The 19,375-nt window shown below is 29.8% G+C and overlaps 1 protein-coding gene across 4 annotated transcripts; it reads left to right on the top strand.

Annotated features, from left to right (window-relative positions):
* The first annotated feature begins 1,033 nt into the window (after positions 1-1,033).
* LOC141706036 (uncharacterized) lies at positions 1,034-15,119 on the top strand. 4 transcript variants are annotated; one of them, XM_074508868.1, is made up of 13 exons: positions 1,034-1,188; positions 2,188-2,397; positions 2,787-2,837; positions 3,280-3,410; positions 3,496-3,609; positions 3,727-3,846; positions 7,283-7,347; positions 13,084-13,253; positions 13,663-13,716; positions 14,079-14,188; positions 14,378-14,491; positions 14,575-14,700; positions 14,783-15,119. In XM_074508868.1, the coding sequence occupies exons 2-13, from the start codon at positions 2,221-2,223 to the stop codon at positions 14,808-14,810; spliced, it is 1,260 nt and encodes a 419-aa protein (XP_074364969.1). In that variant the 5' UTR covers positions 1,034-1,188; positions 2,188-2,220; the 3' UTR covers positions 14,811-15,119. The 4 variants fall into 4 exon arrangements, with proteins under 4 accessions (XP_074364969.1, XP_074364967.1, XP_074364970.1 ...); XM_074508866.1 differs by having other exon boundaries at positions 14,770-15,119; XM_074508867.1 differs by lacking the exon at positions 1,034-1,188 and adding an exon at positions 1,827-1,964 and having other exon boundaries at positions 14,770-15,119.
* Positions 15,120-19,375: the final 4,256 nt, after the last annotated feature.

Here is a 19,375-nt window from a genome sequence, read left to right as displayed (position 1 = left end):
TATTATATAACTTCTTGGAATGAACAACAATTTTCTTAACAATTCATGCCCAGACAAGATTTAGTTCCATCCAAATTTATACAAGCTTATAACCCTTAGGGAACACAATTTTTTTCTTAAATTTAAAATTAGATTCAATTGTGATTTATTTTTCTATTTTTTATCAATATTTTATTTTAAATATAGAAATATTCATTTTAATATTAGTATAGTGTTCAAATTTTGTACAATTTTGAAGAAGAATTCACGTATTAGAATATAAAATATTCTTTTTTATAAATTGGATAAGTTTTCTTGTTACCTATTACTATTAAATAGTTTTTCATTAGAATTTTCAAATTTTGAAGAAAAATTCACCTATTAGAACAATCACTTATACATATGTGTATATATACAGCGTACACTGCCGTATGATCCGAAATTACATGGGGTTATTTGATTGGTCAAATTCTGGAATTAGGTACGAGTTTCGATCATTAAAATCTATACATGGTGTTTGGTTCAGAAAAAAAGGTTTAATACTCATTTCTCAAACCCCATGGATTTTTCATATCCAAGTGGGAGGTGGTTATGCTAGAGGGGTATGCGAATCAATTTTATAATTACTATTTTAATTTTTATTTTAGCATTTTAATGTAATTGTTTAATACCAAAATAAATATATGAACCAAAAATATATTACAATAAAAATAATAAAATTATATATCTAATAAAATTAAAATTATTGACTTATAATATTTTAAATTAAAAATGTTCATTCCAGTGCTGAACCAAACACGCGATATCTAAATCTCACACCACGTGATACCACATCTTGGACCAAACTAAATTTCATACCACCTGATATCACATCTTGGACCAAACTAAACCTCATACCACCTGATACCACATCTTGAACCAAACGTATAAATCAATGCAAAATTTAGAAAAAAATAAATATGTAAATTTCTGGGATTAAATGATTTAAATTATAAGTTAACAATTAATCGTGTTTTGCATTATGAACAGACCTTGACAACATTTTCTTAAAATAGGTAAAATTGTACTAAACAATTTTCTAAAATTGACGTAATCTGAAGCCTCCTCTGCACTTGGATTTATATTCATTCGTTCACCCTCTTTATACATGTATGTATGTATGCATGTATACTTCCTATCATCTGTATCTGGGTACATAAACATGTATACGTAAGTGTATAACTTTGTAGCGAGCGACATGTTACATTGTTATCGATTGAAGCTTGTTAATTGGTTGATTCTGTCATGTATGTGCATTGTTATATGTTTTCTTCTAAACTTTATAAACCTGATCAATTGAACATGTTAATGGTAATTGCCACAGATAACTTGGTTCAATGTTTGTGCTATATGTAAATTAATCATGTAGGAGAGGGCTTGTGGCCATGATTGTATTGTGCATCTTCGGTTAATTTTTCGTGTTCCATTGTCTTTGTTGCATCTTTTTAGACCTTATGATATTCCGAACATCTGTACAACCCATGGTAAATAGCTAAGACTTATACATTGCTGTTATAATAAAAAATTGATGATTTAGCCTACTGTTGACATTGTTAGAGTAATTTTGTTTATTTTACCACTTGATTCATATAATATGGTGAATTCATTATTCTTATGATAAATGAATGTTTTTTACCGCGAGATCAAGTGCATTTGTTATCTTTACTTACATATTCTGCATGCCTTGCTTGTGTTTGACTTAATGTTTGTTAGCACATTGGTTTTGTGCTTTACCCCTTTTATTGTTATGACATTTGCTAGTTAGGTATCTCGCATGTTAATCTTGTTAAGTGCAGCAGTTACAGGTTACAGGACTTACCCATGCTTCTATGTACAGTGTATGGCAGTATGGGGTGTGAGGACTAATAAAACTATAGCATTTCATTCATCCCCATCATTATGATTTTTATTTTATTTCAAATAACCAATTGTTTTAACATAAATAGGTAATTAGGCCATTAGTTCTTATCTTTAAAGTTATTTTCTTGCTTATTTAAGAAACTAGTGCACTGCCCATTAATTTCATGGCGCTGCTTTTATACTTCACATTTCCTTATTAATTAACAACTTACATTGCTGGTGTGTCTTGGACTCTTGGTTGTTTTGCATGTTGTCTTGTAGAATTTCTGAAAAGACTGAAGCAAATTAAAATTTTCTTTTTGTTTGTAGTTGATACCATAATTATCTAGTGATCTTAAAGATATGGCTGTTAGCTTCAGATACTGGGATGATTGTGTTGATCCCCAGGACTTGGACACAATGTGGAAGGATCCTGAAGTGAAAAGGGAATGGACTAATGCTGGAGAGGACAAAGAATCAAAGGTTCACCTTTCGCGTGACCCCGATGGACACCCTTATTTGACACAAATTGAAATGAAGGTAAGTTGTATTGCAGTTGTAATCAATTACCAAAGCATAGACAACATAGATAATTAATTCACGACACACTAAAGGTAGCATAACATAAATAAAATTTTCAAATGAAATATTGTAGTTGACAAGTATGAATATCGACGTATTACGTGAACCTATAAAACATCAAATTTCACGATCAAGGAGGTGGAAAGATAATTCAGTTTAGTTAGCTTCATGACTTTCTTCATATGTATATCTGTTGTTTTCTATGCATTTTAAATTTCTGAGATTTTATTACATTTGAGTTTTGAATAGATATAGGATTATTTTCGATGTAGCATATTTATGTTTGGATTATCTAGCATCATTGTCAACTTTTGCACTTAGTAAAATATTAATCATGCCTCCTTCAGGTTGTAGCTGGGATAATAGTCCACAAGCATTATCTTTCACAAATCGATTCGGTATGTCTTTGTATAGTTAGATATAAATGTTTCACAATCCACAGGCATTATGTTTTACAAATTACTCTTCATCGACACCCATTAGATATTATAAATGTCATGTCATGGCAATTTATGCATTATTTGACAATTATAAATTTTAAAAATTATATTTGTATCATGTACAATACAAGTTACAGTTAAAATAGAAATTATAAGCTACATATTCAGCTATTATTACTATTCCTATTATTATTATTAATTGTACATCTTTGTTTTTTAATCTTTTATTGTTTTTTTTGTTAGATATCTTATATAATGTATGGTATAATACAACAATACAAAATTTTTATCTTGAAGTATTAAAATTGCCAGAATTTTAAAAATGGGTGAATAGTAATAAGCAGGACAAATTGGGATTACACTGAACTTTTCAAGTTTTTTGTTCTTTTCGTATTCTTAGGATATGCTATGTGCTATCGCTGAACTTGAAAGTGATAGACAGCCCCTATGCACACATTATATAAAGAAGTCAAAAACTTCTACAATTGGTATCATGCAAATTTTACCAAAAACTGCTGAATGGTTGGTCAGGTATAAACCAATTACACATACTGGTTTAGTGGTTTGTTGCAAAACCTTGTATAATTAAAATCTGTATATCATTTATTTCTTGCAGAGATTTGGGATACACTGCATATCGAGTTGAGGATTCAAATACATTATACAAGCCTTTTGTAAATGTTTATTTGGGTGCTGCCTATCTTAAGTGGTTGTCAACATATGATCAGAAGTAAGTTCAAAGAAAGTAATTTTATTGGCCCAGTTTTTTTTATAAATTACTTTTAATGGATCGTGACAACAATTTTTTGCGGTTTATGACAGATCGGGTAATTTAACTGTTTTGCAGAGAAAGAAGTGAAGAGTTTATGGTTAGGGCTTACAGAGGTGGTATTAAGAAGGCCAATCATAAATCAACTTTACTATATTGGAAACAGTATCTTTCCGTCAAGGAAAGTCTTCCATCAAGGTAGTTGCTTATTCGATGGTGTTAAATCTCACCATGTATAAAACATATCCTAATATTATTACGAACACCTCTGTGAACTGGGACAACATTAATTAATAATATCAGCGGAATGCCTAGTTGAGATGAATATTGAGCGGATTCAGTTGACTAAATTGAACCATCTTTATGAAATTATAAGACACGACCTGTGGACCCCACACGAATTTGAAAGCCCTTATAATAATATATCAACTTCTATCATAGAGCATGTGATGTTGGATAGCTTTTAGGAAAAGAGAGATTATGATATGAAAACGATAACAATAATAAATTTGGGTGGATTAACTTTAGACCATTATAGATTTTCGGATCTCATAATGAGAAAAATATGGATGGAGTCCTTTAACAAACAGGATGCCCAATCTTAATCAAGTCCAAGATATTATGTGGTGATTACATCAGTTCTATAAGAACGAAACCTTAATAATATTAGCCTAAAACTCCTGCGATGCACGAATACTTATATTAATTGTTATTTTATTATTAGTTTTTTCAATGTATTTTTTTTAATTTAATTTGTTAAAAAACTAAGTACATCTTATATAGGTTTTTATTAGAATATATATTTGTTACAATTAGCTATGTTAAAATAGGTCTATAATAATCAGAATCATTAAAATAGTTTTTTAATAAAATGATTCCATAAACGGGTCAAAGAATATAGTTTTTGGAAAATAGGCCATACCCAGATAAATAGTTTGTAAGGATTTGTTTTAATTAGAATAGCTTAATTTTTTAAAATTTAAAATAAATTGTTTAAATATTTGGTTTTATAATAGGTTTAATATATATTATATAGATATAAGAGATGAATTTTCTTAAACCGAACTAAACATCCTCAAAATATATTATATAGATATTAGAGATGAATTTGCTTAAATCCACCAAAGACAACATCCTCAAAATACATTTAAACAAAAGCAAATAATGCAGTCATGTTAATAAAATTAATATTCTTAAATTTTAATTGAAAATTCGAGTCCTAAGTAGTCATGATGTAAGGAAAGAAAATAGAAGTGTCTTATTTTTCAATGAAGCGATGTTATTTTTCAGTGATGTACAACAACATGAATTATATTGGTCAAACATTCTTCGGTTCGAGTTTGTGGGGTGTGGCTTATAGTTTGATATGTTTCAGTGTCTCAAATTATTTTTATAAAAATTTATAAAAATATATAAATAAGGGTAATTAGGTAAAATTATCAGTAATTAAATTAGGGTAATAATGTAAAAATAAAGTATAAGGGTAATTAAATAAAACAACTAAGAACCAAAAAATAGGTATCTACCGAACGACTAATTTTTTAATATTTCGTCTATTATAATATACTATAAATAACCCGTGCGATGCACGATCGTTTTTATCATTATATATTTATAATTTTATAGTATGTTGCTTGTAGAATTCGATCTTATATCACTTCAATAATAATTTTTTAAATTATATCTAACGGTTCTCATCAATTTGATCTGACGGTTCTAGATTGAGTGACCAAGGACCAACAACAAAACTTTTAATGGTTCGTCTTTAATATAATAGTATAGAATATAGTATAAATAGATAGTATAGATAACGTAATGAGACCAAGGCCGATAAACTATTGAGCTTATTATAAATAAACTACTAATTTAGTATTCTACTCGTCCACATCTATACTATACTATTATAAAAAAATATGGTTTCGTTTGGTTGGTTAACATCTTTTAAAAAAATATTAACGCTTTCCTATTTACAAAATTAATTAAAAAAATAAAATTATATATATATCGTACAAAACATCAAACACTCGCGCCTTTGTGTTCAACCCAACTACTTCTTTCTTGGACCCTTTCTTTTTTTGTTTTTTATACAATTCAATGAGAATTAAAACACTTACGCTTGTGTTGCTTCGCTTCAACACCCCCACCAAAATCCAAAAAATTGAGAACTTTTGTGTGAGCGTTAAGATTTTGTGCTCTTAATATGTGCATGAAAATGATATTTGCTTTAATTTGACAAGCAATATTTTTCAGGTTGTGAAGTAGTTATGGCTTATTAATTTTATTAGTACTGATTCGCTATAAGGTGTTTGCTACCGAATTTTTTATGTTGGGTTCTTCATCAAAATTACCGGTGTGAAAAAGAAGTCCGTTCATTTCAGTATAAAACCCTTCATTCATAATTAATGACTTGCAAATAAATTTAATATTATTTTGATAGAAAGTCCATTGCTTTATTAAAATTAATACTCCATACTTTTAAAATTTATTTACCTGAACCAGTCTATATACCTATCTATTTAATTAAATAAACTCAATTAATAAAATATAATTGGGCCGATATTAGGCCTGCCTATTTTAATGACCAATTATTACAAAAATTATTCAAAGTTATAATAAATTACTTTTAAACAAAACAATCTCTAGAACATAATAATCGGGGAAGATCGGTCGAGTTACCGGTTTGAGATTAATAGAAAACTGGGAATTAATTTAGAGTAAAAATCGGATGTATTATAATATTAAATTATATTTAATATATTATTATAATTATATTAGTTATTTATTAACAAATATATATTTATTATATCATAATTTCTATAAATATTCATATTTAAATTAATATAGTATTTTAATTTTAATAAATAAATCGGTCGGGTATTTTATAGGGAATTAATCAGGATTAATTGGTTGAATCGGAGATTTTAAACACTAGATAGAGTTTAGTGGATTTCAACCAGAATTTTATGGGAAACAAAATTCTGCAACCTACTTTAGTACCATAGCTGCATATCAGTAAATGTGTAATTTTATAATTTTAAGTTTTTTAACTTTAAAAATTGAAGTTTGTAACAAGATCTCTCTTTCAAAATAATTAAATTAAGGAAAAAATAATAAATTTCAAAATAGAAATAAACTAATAAAAACCTGTATTTTACAATATAAATATTTTAAAACTAAATAATTGATAGTAAATTTTTATTAAAATAATAAAATTGACTACCTAGCCCGTGCATCAAAGGTTATAGGCTAGTATGAAATAAATAGACAAATACACTTTTCTCTACAAAAAATGTATTTAAATGAATTAATAATATTTTCTTTACTTCCGTTTGCCGTCAACATGTGTTGCATCTTATTAAAATAAAGAAAAGGTTTTTTAGTTCATGATAATGATTGAGATTTATGCATGGGTTTTGTAATAGGGATTGAGATTCCCTAAATACATTTACAAAAATCATGTTATAATACTTGTCTTAAAGTATTAGAATCGTATTATATAGTCGTATTAAAACACTTTGTATGTTGAATCATTATAATGCATTATATAAGATAGTGCATGTTAGCACGGATGATTTCATAATATTGGATTACTATGAGAACTCTAATTTGGATTGAACCTATAATGTTTCTGCAGAAAAGTTTTTGATGTTCGACAGACGCTAGCGGGTTCTTCTTCTACTTCCACAGATAATAAACAAAGTATTTATCTATTGAGCATATAAAGCTTGTTTGATTGCATTCATTTTTTCCTCCATTGAGTAAATAGTTTGATGGTTGTCATTTTATGCCAAACAAATTGAAACATTTTGCAATCTTGTGTACATCATTCTCATTAAGTGAATTGCACTTTAATGACATGTGCTTTAATAACGTGGCATTTGATGGCTACTATATAATAGTCAACACTATAATAAAAAAAATTAAATGAGTAGAAATTGCGAACTTATATCAATATTAACAACTATTGTTAATTAAGATAATAGGGCATGTTTTCTAATTGTAAACCTCAATTTATCTACAACAATACTCAACATCAACTAAGGTTTCCTCATTATATTTCCCATAGAAACCTCAAGTTCTCCTGAAATTATCATGAAAATAATATAAAATCTATGTTCAACATAATCACCAATCCAAGGAAACTAAACTCTTAAAGCACATATCATTATCATTAATCCAAGCAACCGGAACTCTTCAAGTACATATCAAATTCGTTGGTTATAATATATAAAAACACAACTATCGTTTTCACATAAAAACTTGATTAATTGATTTAAAACTAATTTCTAATCCTAGCTTCCCTAGAAGCTATATTAATAAGTTATTGTTACAATCAAATTTTGTAACTCAACTTTGAAATTAAGATCCAAAAATTATTATGTTGTTCTTGCTAGTGCTCATATATATAGTTCGGGTGTCGGATACATTTAAGTTACCAACATGGTTGAGTTCAAAATGAGTCGCGACTGTTGCTTATGAAATCATTTAAAGTGTTGGATTCGAAGTTTCAGGGTAAGTTGTAAATCCATTTTTTTTAATCTCAATCTACTCATAAACTTTGCATTTTGTTTGATATGGACATATACATAACACAATAAAAAGGGGAATAAGTTGGCCTAGATCTTTAAATTAATATACTTAAAGAAATTGATTTGTTAGTGTTTATATATATATGTGTGTTTGTGCATCAATGATGACTATTGAGTAAAAGGAGAGGTTACTTGTTTTTTTATGTAAATAGAACTTTGTACCCTTTGTCTTCAGGTGCTTTTGCGTTTTGGTTTTGAAGAATTAATTTTGGTAAAATGCACTTCAAAATTTTATTCTTGCTTCACTTCGTATCTTTTTACTAAAGTTCTCAAGAAGGGGCGGATTCGGGGTATGGATTTTAGATCCCATGCCCTCAGCATTATAATATTTAGCCCCATATCCATCCCATTTTCTCGCGTAAATTTATTTCTAATTCCGTCCCTCGGTGCTTCCCCTCCCTCCTTAAATAATTTTCTTTAAATTAAAAAAACTATAAATAAAAAATGAAAATTTTGACAAGGCATTATAACTTATAATAGTATATGTGTCTTCTATTAGAAATATAAAATATAAAATAATTACTAAAATGTATCGGTAGTTTAAAAGGTTTTAGAATTTTAAATTATATGTCAAATTTAGCATTTTAAAATCATATAAACTACTAGACATACATGATATGTAATCATATAATATAAAATATTATATTATAAATTATTTACGAGTATAATTTAATATTTTGAATAGGTTTAAATTCAATACAGTATACATTATGCTATAATATGCATACATGTGACATATATATTAATTTAGTGTGAGCGGACTTTCCCCACGAGAATTGCACACAATGACACAAGGGTAACTTTTTATTCCTTAAGCACTACCCTTTCCCCGCTTAGGTCCCAATTTCTCCGGTACCATTTAGAAGATTATTTTTGACTAGTTTCCACTTATCGAATAAAAAATTGGCATACTTGCTTTGAACAGTTTATTCAAAACATTGCATTCGTATAAGAATATTGCTTCAATTTTGTATATATATATTTTTGAAAAATTATCATATTAAAAATTATCTACCTATGAACTAAAATTATATGAAAAATGTATTTGTATTAAAACTGTATAAACTACTATTTATTGGAGACTCTGGAGACCATATATGTTCTGCAATTAAAACATTACGAAACATATACTTTTGCAATGGATGTTTAATAAAGTTAACTATTTCAGCGAAAATATTGGAAATCATTATTTTTGAACAAGCAAAACATCTATGATGAACATGTTTGGTAGAATAATATGTTTACAAGTTCTGCTTGCAGAATGTATATGATTTTCAAGATTTTAATAAAATAGTGATCTTCGTAAAACATGATTTGCGAAATAAAAATTTTGCGATGTTTTACGCAATATTTTACTTGCAGAACATATATGGTTTTCAAGGTCTTAACTAAACAATGGTCTCCGTAGAATTTAACTCATTTTATTTATATGTGATTCTCCACAATACATGTAATGCCAAGCATTAATTTTGAACTTATATATATAATGTTAAACTTTCAAATTAATAAATTGACATAATATTCAGATAGTTTCTTATATTTCAATCATAACTTTTGGTATTTAAATAAAAAGGATAGAATCCTAAATATTTAATTTTTTAATTTATATAAACAACATAATACCAAAAAATACCTTTAAAATAATTCTATAATAATTGATAAGACTTATTACGTTTTTGTATTGTTTCAAAAAAATAATTAACATGGATTTTGTAATTATGGCCTTCATCCTAATCACCGCTCGCGACGAACTGCGAATTTTTTTGTCAATATTGTTTGTACACACCCCAATATCGAGAAATTGCCCAAAATACCTATTTTTAACACTACGTCGGCCCAATATACCTGCTTTTGTGGTTGGTGCCCGAAATACCCACATGTTGGGAACCAAAGATGGTAGCCTCAAATACTTATGCTCAGATAACGTACAATCTCCTTACCTGTTGGCATTGATTGCACATAAAGCATAAGAAATATATATAGGTCTCCAGATGTGTATTTAAGCTGAAAAGCACGTGTTCGCCGTGTAATAAGGATAAGGAACTGGAAGGGAATTCCTCAAAGTATAAAAGCGTGAACTTTGTAGGCATTAAAAATCCACCTCAAAAGTCTTTAATGTCTCGAAGAACATCTATGTGTTGCGTTTTATGGAGTAATATGACTGGGGATACGCTCTTTTATTTGACGTATAGTTGAGTCTAACTTGTGTATCCTGACACAATACACATTGTACTGCAACGTATCCAGCCTTGTACTCCTCCTGGTGAGGCATGTATGATTGATGTGCTTTTGTGGATGGTGCGTGCAGTAGTAATATAGGGCTCTACTTGTGGGTCGTGGATATTACAGGCGATAGTGGGTATTCGGGCCTTTCACCCCAATATCCTATTTTTTACTTCCTTAGAGCACCCACAATGGTAACAACCATTGAGATTGTTTAGGACCTCTAGCTCATCCAAAAAATTGATATTTTACTTTCTCTCTCTTCCAACTTATTTCAAATGATTTTTACTTCAAATTCACTCCAATGGTAAACAACTCCTACAAAATGGTTAGCATCCATACTATCATTATTTAATATATATATATATATATAAAGGGAGCAGCAGAACAATTGTGACATTGTGAGTCAGGATTTTACTAAAATAATATTAAACAATCGCCGTTCAACTCAGACAACATTTGATAACAACTTCTCAAACAACCTAGTGCTCCAATGCTAAACTACCCCATCCAGTCCGCAAACAATCATGCAAACAACTTCCATTGTGGGTGCTCTTATAGTGAAACCTACCCACGCTACATACAGCACATTAACAAAGATGCAGGAGGTAAAACAACTGGAATTAAAGAAGTGGATTCGAAGGACTATTATCTCTGAATAGGGCTGTAATTCGGGCCGAGTGAGCCGAGTTTCGAGGCGGGCATAATTCGAGCCGAGATTAATCGAGTCGAGCCGGCTCGTTTAACTAATCGAGCCTAAACCCTTTCCCGAACTTGACTTGTTTAATTTCACGAGTCGAGTTGAGCAAACGAGTCGGTTTTAACGAGTCAGGCGAGCTGGCTCGTTTAATTTTACACTTAATCGAGCCAAAAACTCTACCCGAACTCGGCTCGTTTAATTTCACGAGTCGAGTCGCCTCGGGTAATTAAACGAGCCGGAACTTCTACCCGAACTCGGCTCGTCTAACTAAACGAGCCGAGTCGAGCCCACTTAAACGAGTTCGAGCCGGGCAAGCTCGCGAGCCGCCCGACTCGAATTACAGCCCTATCTCTGAAGTTCATGATAATACTAGCACCAATTCCAAACTCAAAGCCATTGAATGCATTTTTACTTTTAAAAACAGAAACCCGTAATTTTCATCTTTGTTCCAACCAAAAAATCAATTTTATAGACCCAAAGCCAACCTATACCAACTCCCGTAAAATTTCGATGGTAATAATATCCAAACAAAATCACTCCTTAAAAAATATTATTATTAATATTTTAGCAATACAGTCACAACTCAAAAAAAATAATACAATTTCATTATGTTGCCTTGTATGAAATCAAGCTACCTCAATGGTTAAGTAGACCATCTTTACAAACAACTTTCTCCCAGATTGCAAAATTATTGAAATACCCTCCATATTTAACATTAATTATCAGTCTTTAGCAATGGGGGTGTAAATGAAGAGATAATAAAAGTCTTGGATGCATTATATCAAAATTAATAATTTAAGCCCGCAAGGCTCAGTTGGTTAAAGAGGGGATAACTATCCTCTGGTCACATGTTCGAATTCCACGAGAGGAGAATTTATGATTATGCCTCATGATCCAGAGCATGTCGCTTAAATGCGGTTTATCTTGCCTCGCGTGGTTTGGAGGCTATTGCGTGAGCCCGTAAGGTCCAAGTGCGCACCCGAAGGGTAGCGGCTGCCGGTTACCTACGAAAAAAAATATTAATAATTTAAAACCAAAACACTATATACTCTTTTATACCTTCATTTTATGTATATTTATTTGAAATTCTTACGTTACAAGATTGTTAAACGTTGATAGAAGCTTATGCCCATCAATTTGCTACACGATGCGAAGTGCAAGACACGGACTTTGCGAAATATTTTTTATATGAATTTTACCTTATAATTTAATATTTGTATTTATATTTATATTCGATTTTATACGAAACACAATACGAAAACGACACGCATGTACACAAATATGAAAGTACACGGACCCTAAATGGGTCGGTATGTTTGGAGTTCGAGTACACAAAATATGAAAGAACACGATACGGAAGTATTTTCAGCTCTACTTTAATTGCATTAAAATAAAATTTTAAGTCACCAAAGTGTTAACTATTATGAAAGTGACTACCTAGCTGCCACAAAATTAAAGTACATGTCATTAAGTTTACATCTCCCCATCGACAAATTGAAGTTGTGCAATGAGATTACTAGGATAACAAACACATTATTAAAATATGATTTTAACTCCTAAACCGTTTGGCCATCATATATAATGTTGTTGTAGTGAAAGTGAACCTCACCTCTGTGGATCATATGTCATTAATTGATTGACATGCTACTTGATTCAAATCAAATAAATAAATTCATAATACTTGTTTGAAGATTTAAAATTAGTCGTGTATTTCACTTACTGTACACATTTTTTAAGAAGATCTTCCAGTGACATTTATTCTTTTGAAATCATTTGGTTCTACATTTCTTGGCTAGCTAGCTTATTGAAATTAGAAAATTTAGTGTTCCATCAATATCATAGTTTACTGGTTAATTTACTAGATATTACATCTGTATCAAGAATAACTATCAGTGACTACTTGAACTTTACATGATGGAGCAGATAACATCTATGTAACATGGGACTCCAGGGCTTGTCATGAAGACATGGATGAGATGTGGAATAAATCTTTCGTTCGTAAGGAGTGGACTAAATGTGGAGAGAAACGTGGAAGAGTAAATATTTCTCATGATGCTAATAAAAGACCTTATGTCTCTCGGATCGAAATAAGGGTAAGTTGAATTAAGCATGAACCTGAGGAACTTTCACAATGTTGTCTGTCATGATATGGCATATCTGTTGAATGATTCATTTATTGTGTAATGCTCTAGGAGTATCATACTCATCTCTTCATCTAATAATAATAATAATTTATTGTCATTTAGGTGTTTTCTATTACAAACTCATCTACTTCGATACAAAATCTTTAAACAGAACAATAATGGTTGCCTTTAAGACTCACTCCTTTGACATTATTGACTCCCTGAACTAGTCAGAAGGTTAATAATGGTCAAATAAGACGATGTGGTTGAACTACAAGTTTTTCAGAATAAGTTGAGTTACTTAAGCAGGCAATCATCTATTTTCTAACTTGACAAGTGTCATTTTTATCAGATCGCTTATATTTGCATCTCTGTGCAGGGGGTTGCTGAGATTATTCTTACGAAATATTTCAGCACACAAAGAGTAAAATCTGTAAGTCTGAAGTTTATTTTGTGTTACATTGCAAATAACATATTTCTTATTAATGTGGATAGAATCAGTTAATAAATTGGGAGTTGGTCAGTTTGTTGTTATTCCAAAAATTTACATTCTGTAGATATTTGATTATGTATGTACTACTTAAAAAAAATCCACTGACATCTTTGATTATTTTAATATTATAAACAAGATTTGTTATCTTACTTCCCTAGTAATACATCATGCTCATCCTTTAAGATCATACATTTCTGTGTTATTTATGATTCACTGTAATGTCTATAACTTTATGACCAGCCAACCAAAGATTATATTCAACCTATTAGTTAACCAAAATTTTTTAATTCTCATTCTTCCAGTCAATTTTGTGTGCTATTGCTGAGATCGTCAGCATGCGTTACTTGAATGGTGTTGGACAACGTCCTGGGCTGATGGGAATAGATTATCCGACAGCTCAATGGCTCTACAGGTATGTAATGGCTTTGATATTGATCTGTTTAAATATTCCATCATTTTTATAAACAGTTTTTTTCCCCGAGTTTTTAATACCCTCTAAGATTCAGCTTAAATTTAGAACAGGGAATTCTCAGAATCTTGATGCATTGATATGTTAGAAGCATGATATAACTTTAACCGCCTCTATAAAACTTCTGTCTAGGGACTTGGATTACAAGGCATATAACGTGAAATCTGTTGAGGACCTTACAAGACCTTTTGTCTCGATGTACTTTGGTGCAGCTTATATGTCATGGTTAGCAAATTATGAAGGGAGGTCAGTGTCTTTGTCAGTTTAGCTCACAGTATTATAATAAGAATATATTAGAGTTTAATCTTATTATCTGGTGCCATCATTAGAGAAAGGAGCCCCCAATTTATTGTGCAAGCTTATCTTAGCGGACCACAGAACGTAAACCTCAAAGAAACAGGTCCATCTTGGCTTAAGTTTGAGGAAGCATTAAGTCATTACGACGACTTGAACAAGTATGAGAGATCACCTTGCATACAAAACTAAGATTTTCTAATGTTTGTCTATGTTAAATCACAATACAGCTCATTTGTGCAGGGCTCAAGCAGACTGTAGCATATTATGATCATAAAACAGGATTTGCTTTACTAAATAATCCGAGGTCCATTCTTTCATAAATCCAGGAAGTATAATCTGACAGTAAAACCTTCAAGCAGCTTTATCTTATCAAAATGTACTTGGAGCCAGATATAAGAAGATATATGTGTAGACATACATAAATGGTGTTATGGGATGAATTCATGACAGCCAACTAAGCAAAAGTACTTGAATGCATGTACTTGGTGTAATGAAACTTATTCAGACAGCTTGAAAATCTATTATATAATTGTATTTCAACATCTATGGAAGTGTTTATAGATGAAGTACTACTTGAATTTCATTATGTTCAGCTATATAATATAAGCATGATGTACATAGCAACTAATTGTCTAATTGTACTGCTGATTATGACAACTTGAAAAATATTAGTACTGTTCTTATCTATCTGAAAGGGAACAATTAATCTTTATATTTTCTTATTACTAGTACTGGCTTAAAACTCGTGTGATGCACGGGTCATACATATTTTTCTAATATTATATAATTTTTTTAAAAAAATTGAATTCAATTCTTAATCTTGTTCATTTAAAACTTTAAATGATATGACTTTATAATAATTATATTAGTAGATGTATATGTTCATAACTTTTTAAAATATTTAAACTTGTTTAAAGTGATAGCATTGGTAAGGGAAAAATGTTATTATAACAAAATTATTATTTTATTGAGGGTAAAAATATAATGTCTACATTATGTTCGGACCTTATAAATATTATTTTAGCATGATGATTACTTAATCGATTAACTATAATTCTATAAAAGATATTTGAAAAATACCATATTATTGATTAAACAATATAGTTTTATTGATAATTTTATGTGTATTTTATAAAAAATAATATTTAAGTTTTGATTAAATTTTGATTTCTTAGTTAACATCAATATGATACGAATTATACTTAGTCTATTATTAATTTGATTTATCTCTGGTCAATCTCAGATCAATGATTTACATTATTTATTTTAGCCTAATGTCCAGTACACCGACCAAATCATACTAATTATTTTTAGTTTAATTTTAATTTTTTTAAGTCTGGATCAATAAAATAATTTTGTTTTAGACTGAACAATTAGTATATATAATTTTATTTTTGTTGGTCGAATTATTTTTTATTTTAGTTTTTTGTTAGGCTGAATCAATTGTATAATGTATTTTTTTAATCCTGGATAAATAAAATATATTATTTTGTTTATCCTACTTCATTAGTATAATTTTTTTAGGAGGATGGAAAGTATTATTATTTTATCTTAGTCCGATTCACATGATATATCAACTAAATCTTAATAATTATATTTAGTTTGCTTAAATTTAGGGGATTCTTTTATAAATATCAAAATTTTATATTTTTTATAAAAATATTATCATTTTTTAAAAATATTTGTAAAAATACGTGCAACCATTTTTGCAAACACGTTTGCAACTTGAAATTATAAATAAATTTGTAAAAATACATTCTGTAAATTGCAACCATGTTTACAACATAAAATGTAACTCAAAATACAACCTAAAACAGTTACACTATTTACGCTAAATTGCATCCTATTATGTAACATCGCATGTTTTCAAATATTTTCAGAGTAAGATATTATTTTTGCAAATCTTTTTAGAAGTTAGTAAAATTGCAAATAATTTTAGAAAAAATAGAATTTTTGGTAAATTTCCTAAATTTAATTTAGCCCGAAATAACAAATTAGAATAATATAGAACTCGAAATGAATTAAAATATAAATTGGTAGAAAAAGTTGAATTTAATATAAATTATAATGATATAGAGTTCGATATAAAATAAAATTGAAATTAGTAAACAATAGAGGAAGTTGACTTTAAGATCAATTAGAATTAGAATGGATCGACCCAAAAATTAGAATTAACAATTAAGTACGGATAATTAAATAATTTCAGCAAGTACCGACAGACCAACTACCAAACTTTTAATGTTTCGTCTATTATAATATAGTACTGTACTAGTTTAAAACCCGTGCGATGCACGGATCGTTTTAATATTATATATTAAAATAAAATCATTGAAAAATTTAAGATAAAAAATTTGTTTATATCTTATTACTTTATTTTAACCCAGATAAAAGTATATTTAATTTTATTTTAGTTATTCAATTTATTTTTTTATTTTAATTTTATATACAAATCATTTTGATCCGGGATGAATATTTATATTATTTTATTTTATTACGACACTAATATACAAACTAACAAATTATTTTTAGTTTCTTTTTACAAAAATAGTATGAATATTTTTGATATAGAATAAAACCATAATGACATATAAGCCGGTTATATCAACCAAATCCTTATAATTATATTCGGGTTGTTTTAAATTTTATTTTAGTCTGATATTATTATGTCAATCTGTTAGGTCACACACACTGTATAGGGGGTGAATACAGTGTAAAGTACAATCAAATCGAACTCTAATAACTCAAGTAACAGAAAACAAACTTTATTGAAACAATAAACTCTGTTACAATATGGAACTGTTACCTCTCAGTGATGAACAAATATCACGAGAGCTGCTAGGGTTACAATGAATAACCTTCTCGAATATGATAACACTTATAGTGTAAACCCTATGTCTGTGTTTATATACTACACAGTTACAAGATAGTCGCTAATTGATATGGAATATAATTCTGCTTCCTAAAATATATCAATCAGATATCTTTTCTTCCAAGTGTTCTATTCTTCATAGAATTCCTTCTTCATGCATATCTCTTCTTATGTTTATCTCGATCTTCTTTCCTTTAATCAGCTACTGTCCTTATCTGAACGTCCTTCAGCACTTAAGTTCTGATATCCATCTTCTGATGATTATCTCCTGATAATATAAGTACTGATATCCTTAAGTCCTGACTTCCAGTAAGTACTGATTTATCCTGTTTAAGTAAGATCTAAAAACTAAACATAAATCATATTAGCCATGACATTATCAAATATATCTAACAATCTCCCCCAACTTGTAAATTAGCATAATATACAAGTTTAATAGATATTTGATGATGTCAAAAACATTAAGTACAAATGCATGAGAATTAGACTAGATAACTACAACTTACAGTCCTTAAAACTTTACCAATATTTAACTTCTGATAACAGCTTCAGTGTGTACAAATATCAGAATTTAATCAGTTGTAGATCTTGACTTGGCTTCATCTTCTGATCTCTCTGATGTCAGGAGTTGTTCTGAGATAGTTCTTCAACAAACATCTCTCAGCATATTTAAGTTCATCAATCATCCTCCTTTTAGCATCTTTAAGCTCTGCAGTATCTTCACCAATTTGAAAGATTGCAGCCCTGAGATCATTAATCTTAGCTTTTCTTATATCCTGATCCAGTCTGATCAAATATGCCTTATCAGACTCAAGATTTAATTTCACAGCCCTGTAACCCAGAAAGGTAGTTATAATCTTAGCAGTGTTGGGCTTCATTTCAACTATATCACCCTTGTGATCTTTGTACTTTGGAACATATGTGCTGTCAGACTTAACAGAATAAAGCCTTTTCTGTCTCTGAATCTGATCCTTCAAGTAGTTTGCAGCACTTCCTGTCAATCTGTCATCCACTTGAAGTAAGAATAGTACATGCTCCAATTCTTCAAAATACTTCAATGGAATGGCATTTTGCCTTATATGATAAACCCTACCATCTGTCATGAAGTACAACAAGATGTGTTCTTTCAAGTAGGTATGGTAAACCATTCGTACAGATTCTAGTTGATTCAATCTCTCAGGAGTTGCTCCAATACCTGGTTCACTCAAGGAAGTTGGATCATTGGTAGTGTTATGTATTCTTCTTTCATCAGCACTTCCCAATCCAGTTTTATCTCTTGCTTCCTTTCCGGTAACTACTCTTGCTTCAAAACCACTTGCAGCAGTCTTCAAATGTTGAGTCTGTTTTGCTTTAGTGAATCCCGGTAGGAGTTTCTTTGATCTATCTTCTGATATCAAGTTAACTTGAGTTGTGTCAGAGGTTACTTGCTTCTTCAAAATATCAGAACTTACAGTCTCTTGACTCTGAACAACTTGAGCCATGTCAGAGGTTGTTTTAAGAACTTTTCTTGAAGTTAGAGCAAGATCATCCTTTTCATTAGTGATTTCTTCATTCTCAGGAGGCACATAAACCTTGATAGGTTCACCAACCTTTTCTTTACCCTTGGATCTTGGATCTATCTGCGGTTGTGATTTAGCCAATGTTGCTTCAGTATTTGTCCTTTCTTTTATCACAATGCCTTTGAGTTTTGGAACTGTCTTTTCACCAGAAGCTTCAGATTTAGATGTGACTTTCTCTGATTTAAGTGTAGCTTCTTCTTCCATTAAACTCTCCAAGTCCATTCCTGGATTTTTCTGAAGAAATAACTGTCTTGACATTTCTTCATCAAGATCTAAAAGTTCATCAGAACTTATCCTTTTACCAGTAGCAGAACTAATTCTTTTCCCAGTAACAGAGTTTGTCCTATGACTTGTGATTTCAGCTTTTCTTGATGAGAAACTTCTACCTTGACTATGACCTCTACC

This window comes from Apium graveolens, chromosome 2 (assembly GCF_009905375.1).
Source record: "Apium graveolens cultivar Ventura chromosome 2, ASM990537v1, whole genome shotgun sequence".
NCBI lineage: Eukaryota > Viridiplantae > Streptophyta > Magnoliopsida > Apiales > Apiaceae > Apium > Apium graveolens.
Note: the sequence above shows the minus strand (reverse complement) of the source record. Positions and strands in the feature narration are given on the sequence as shown.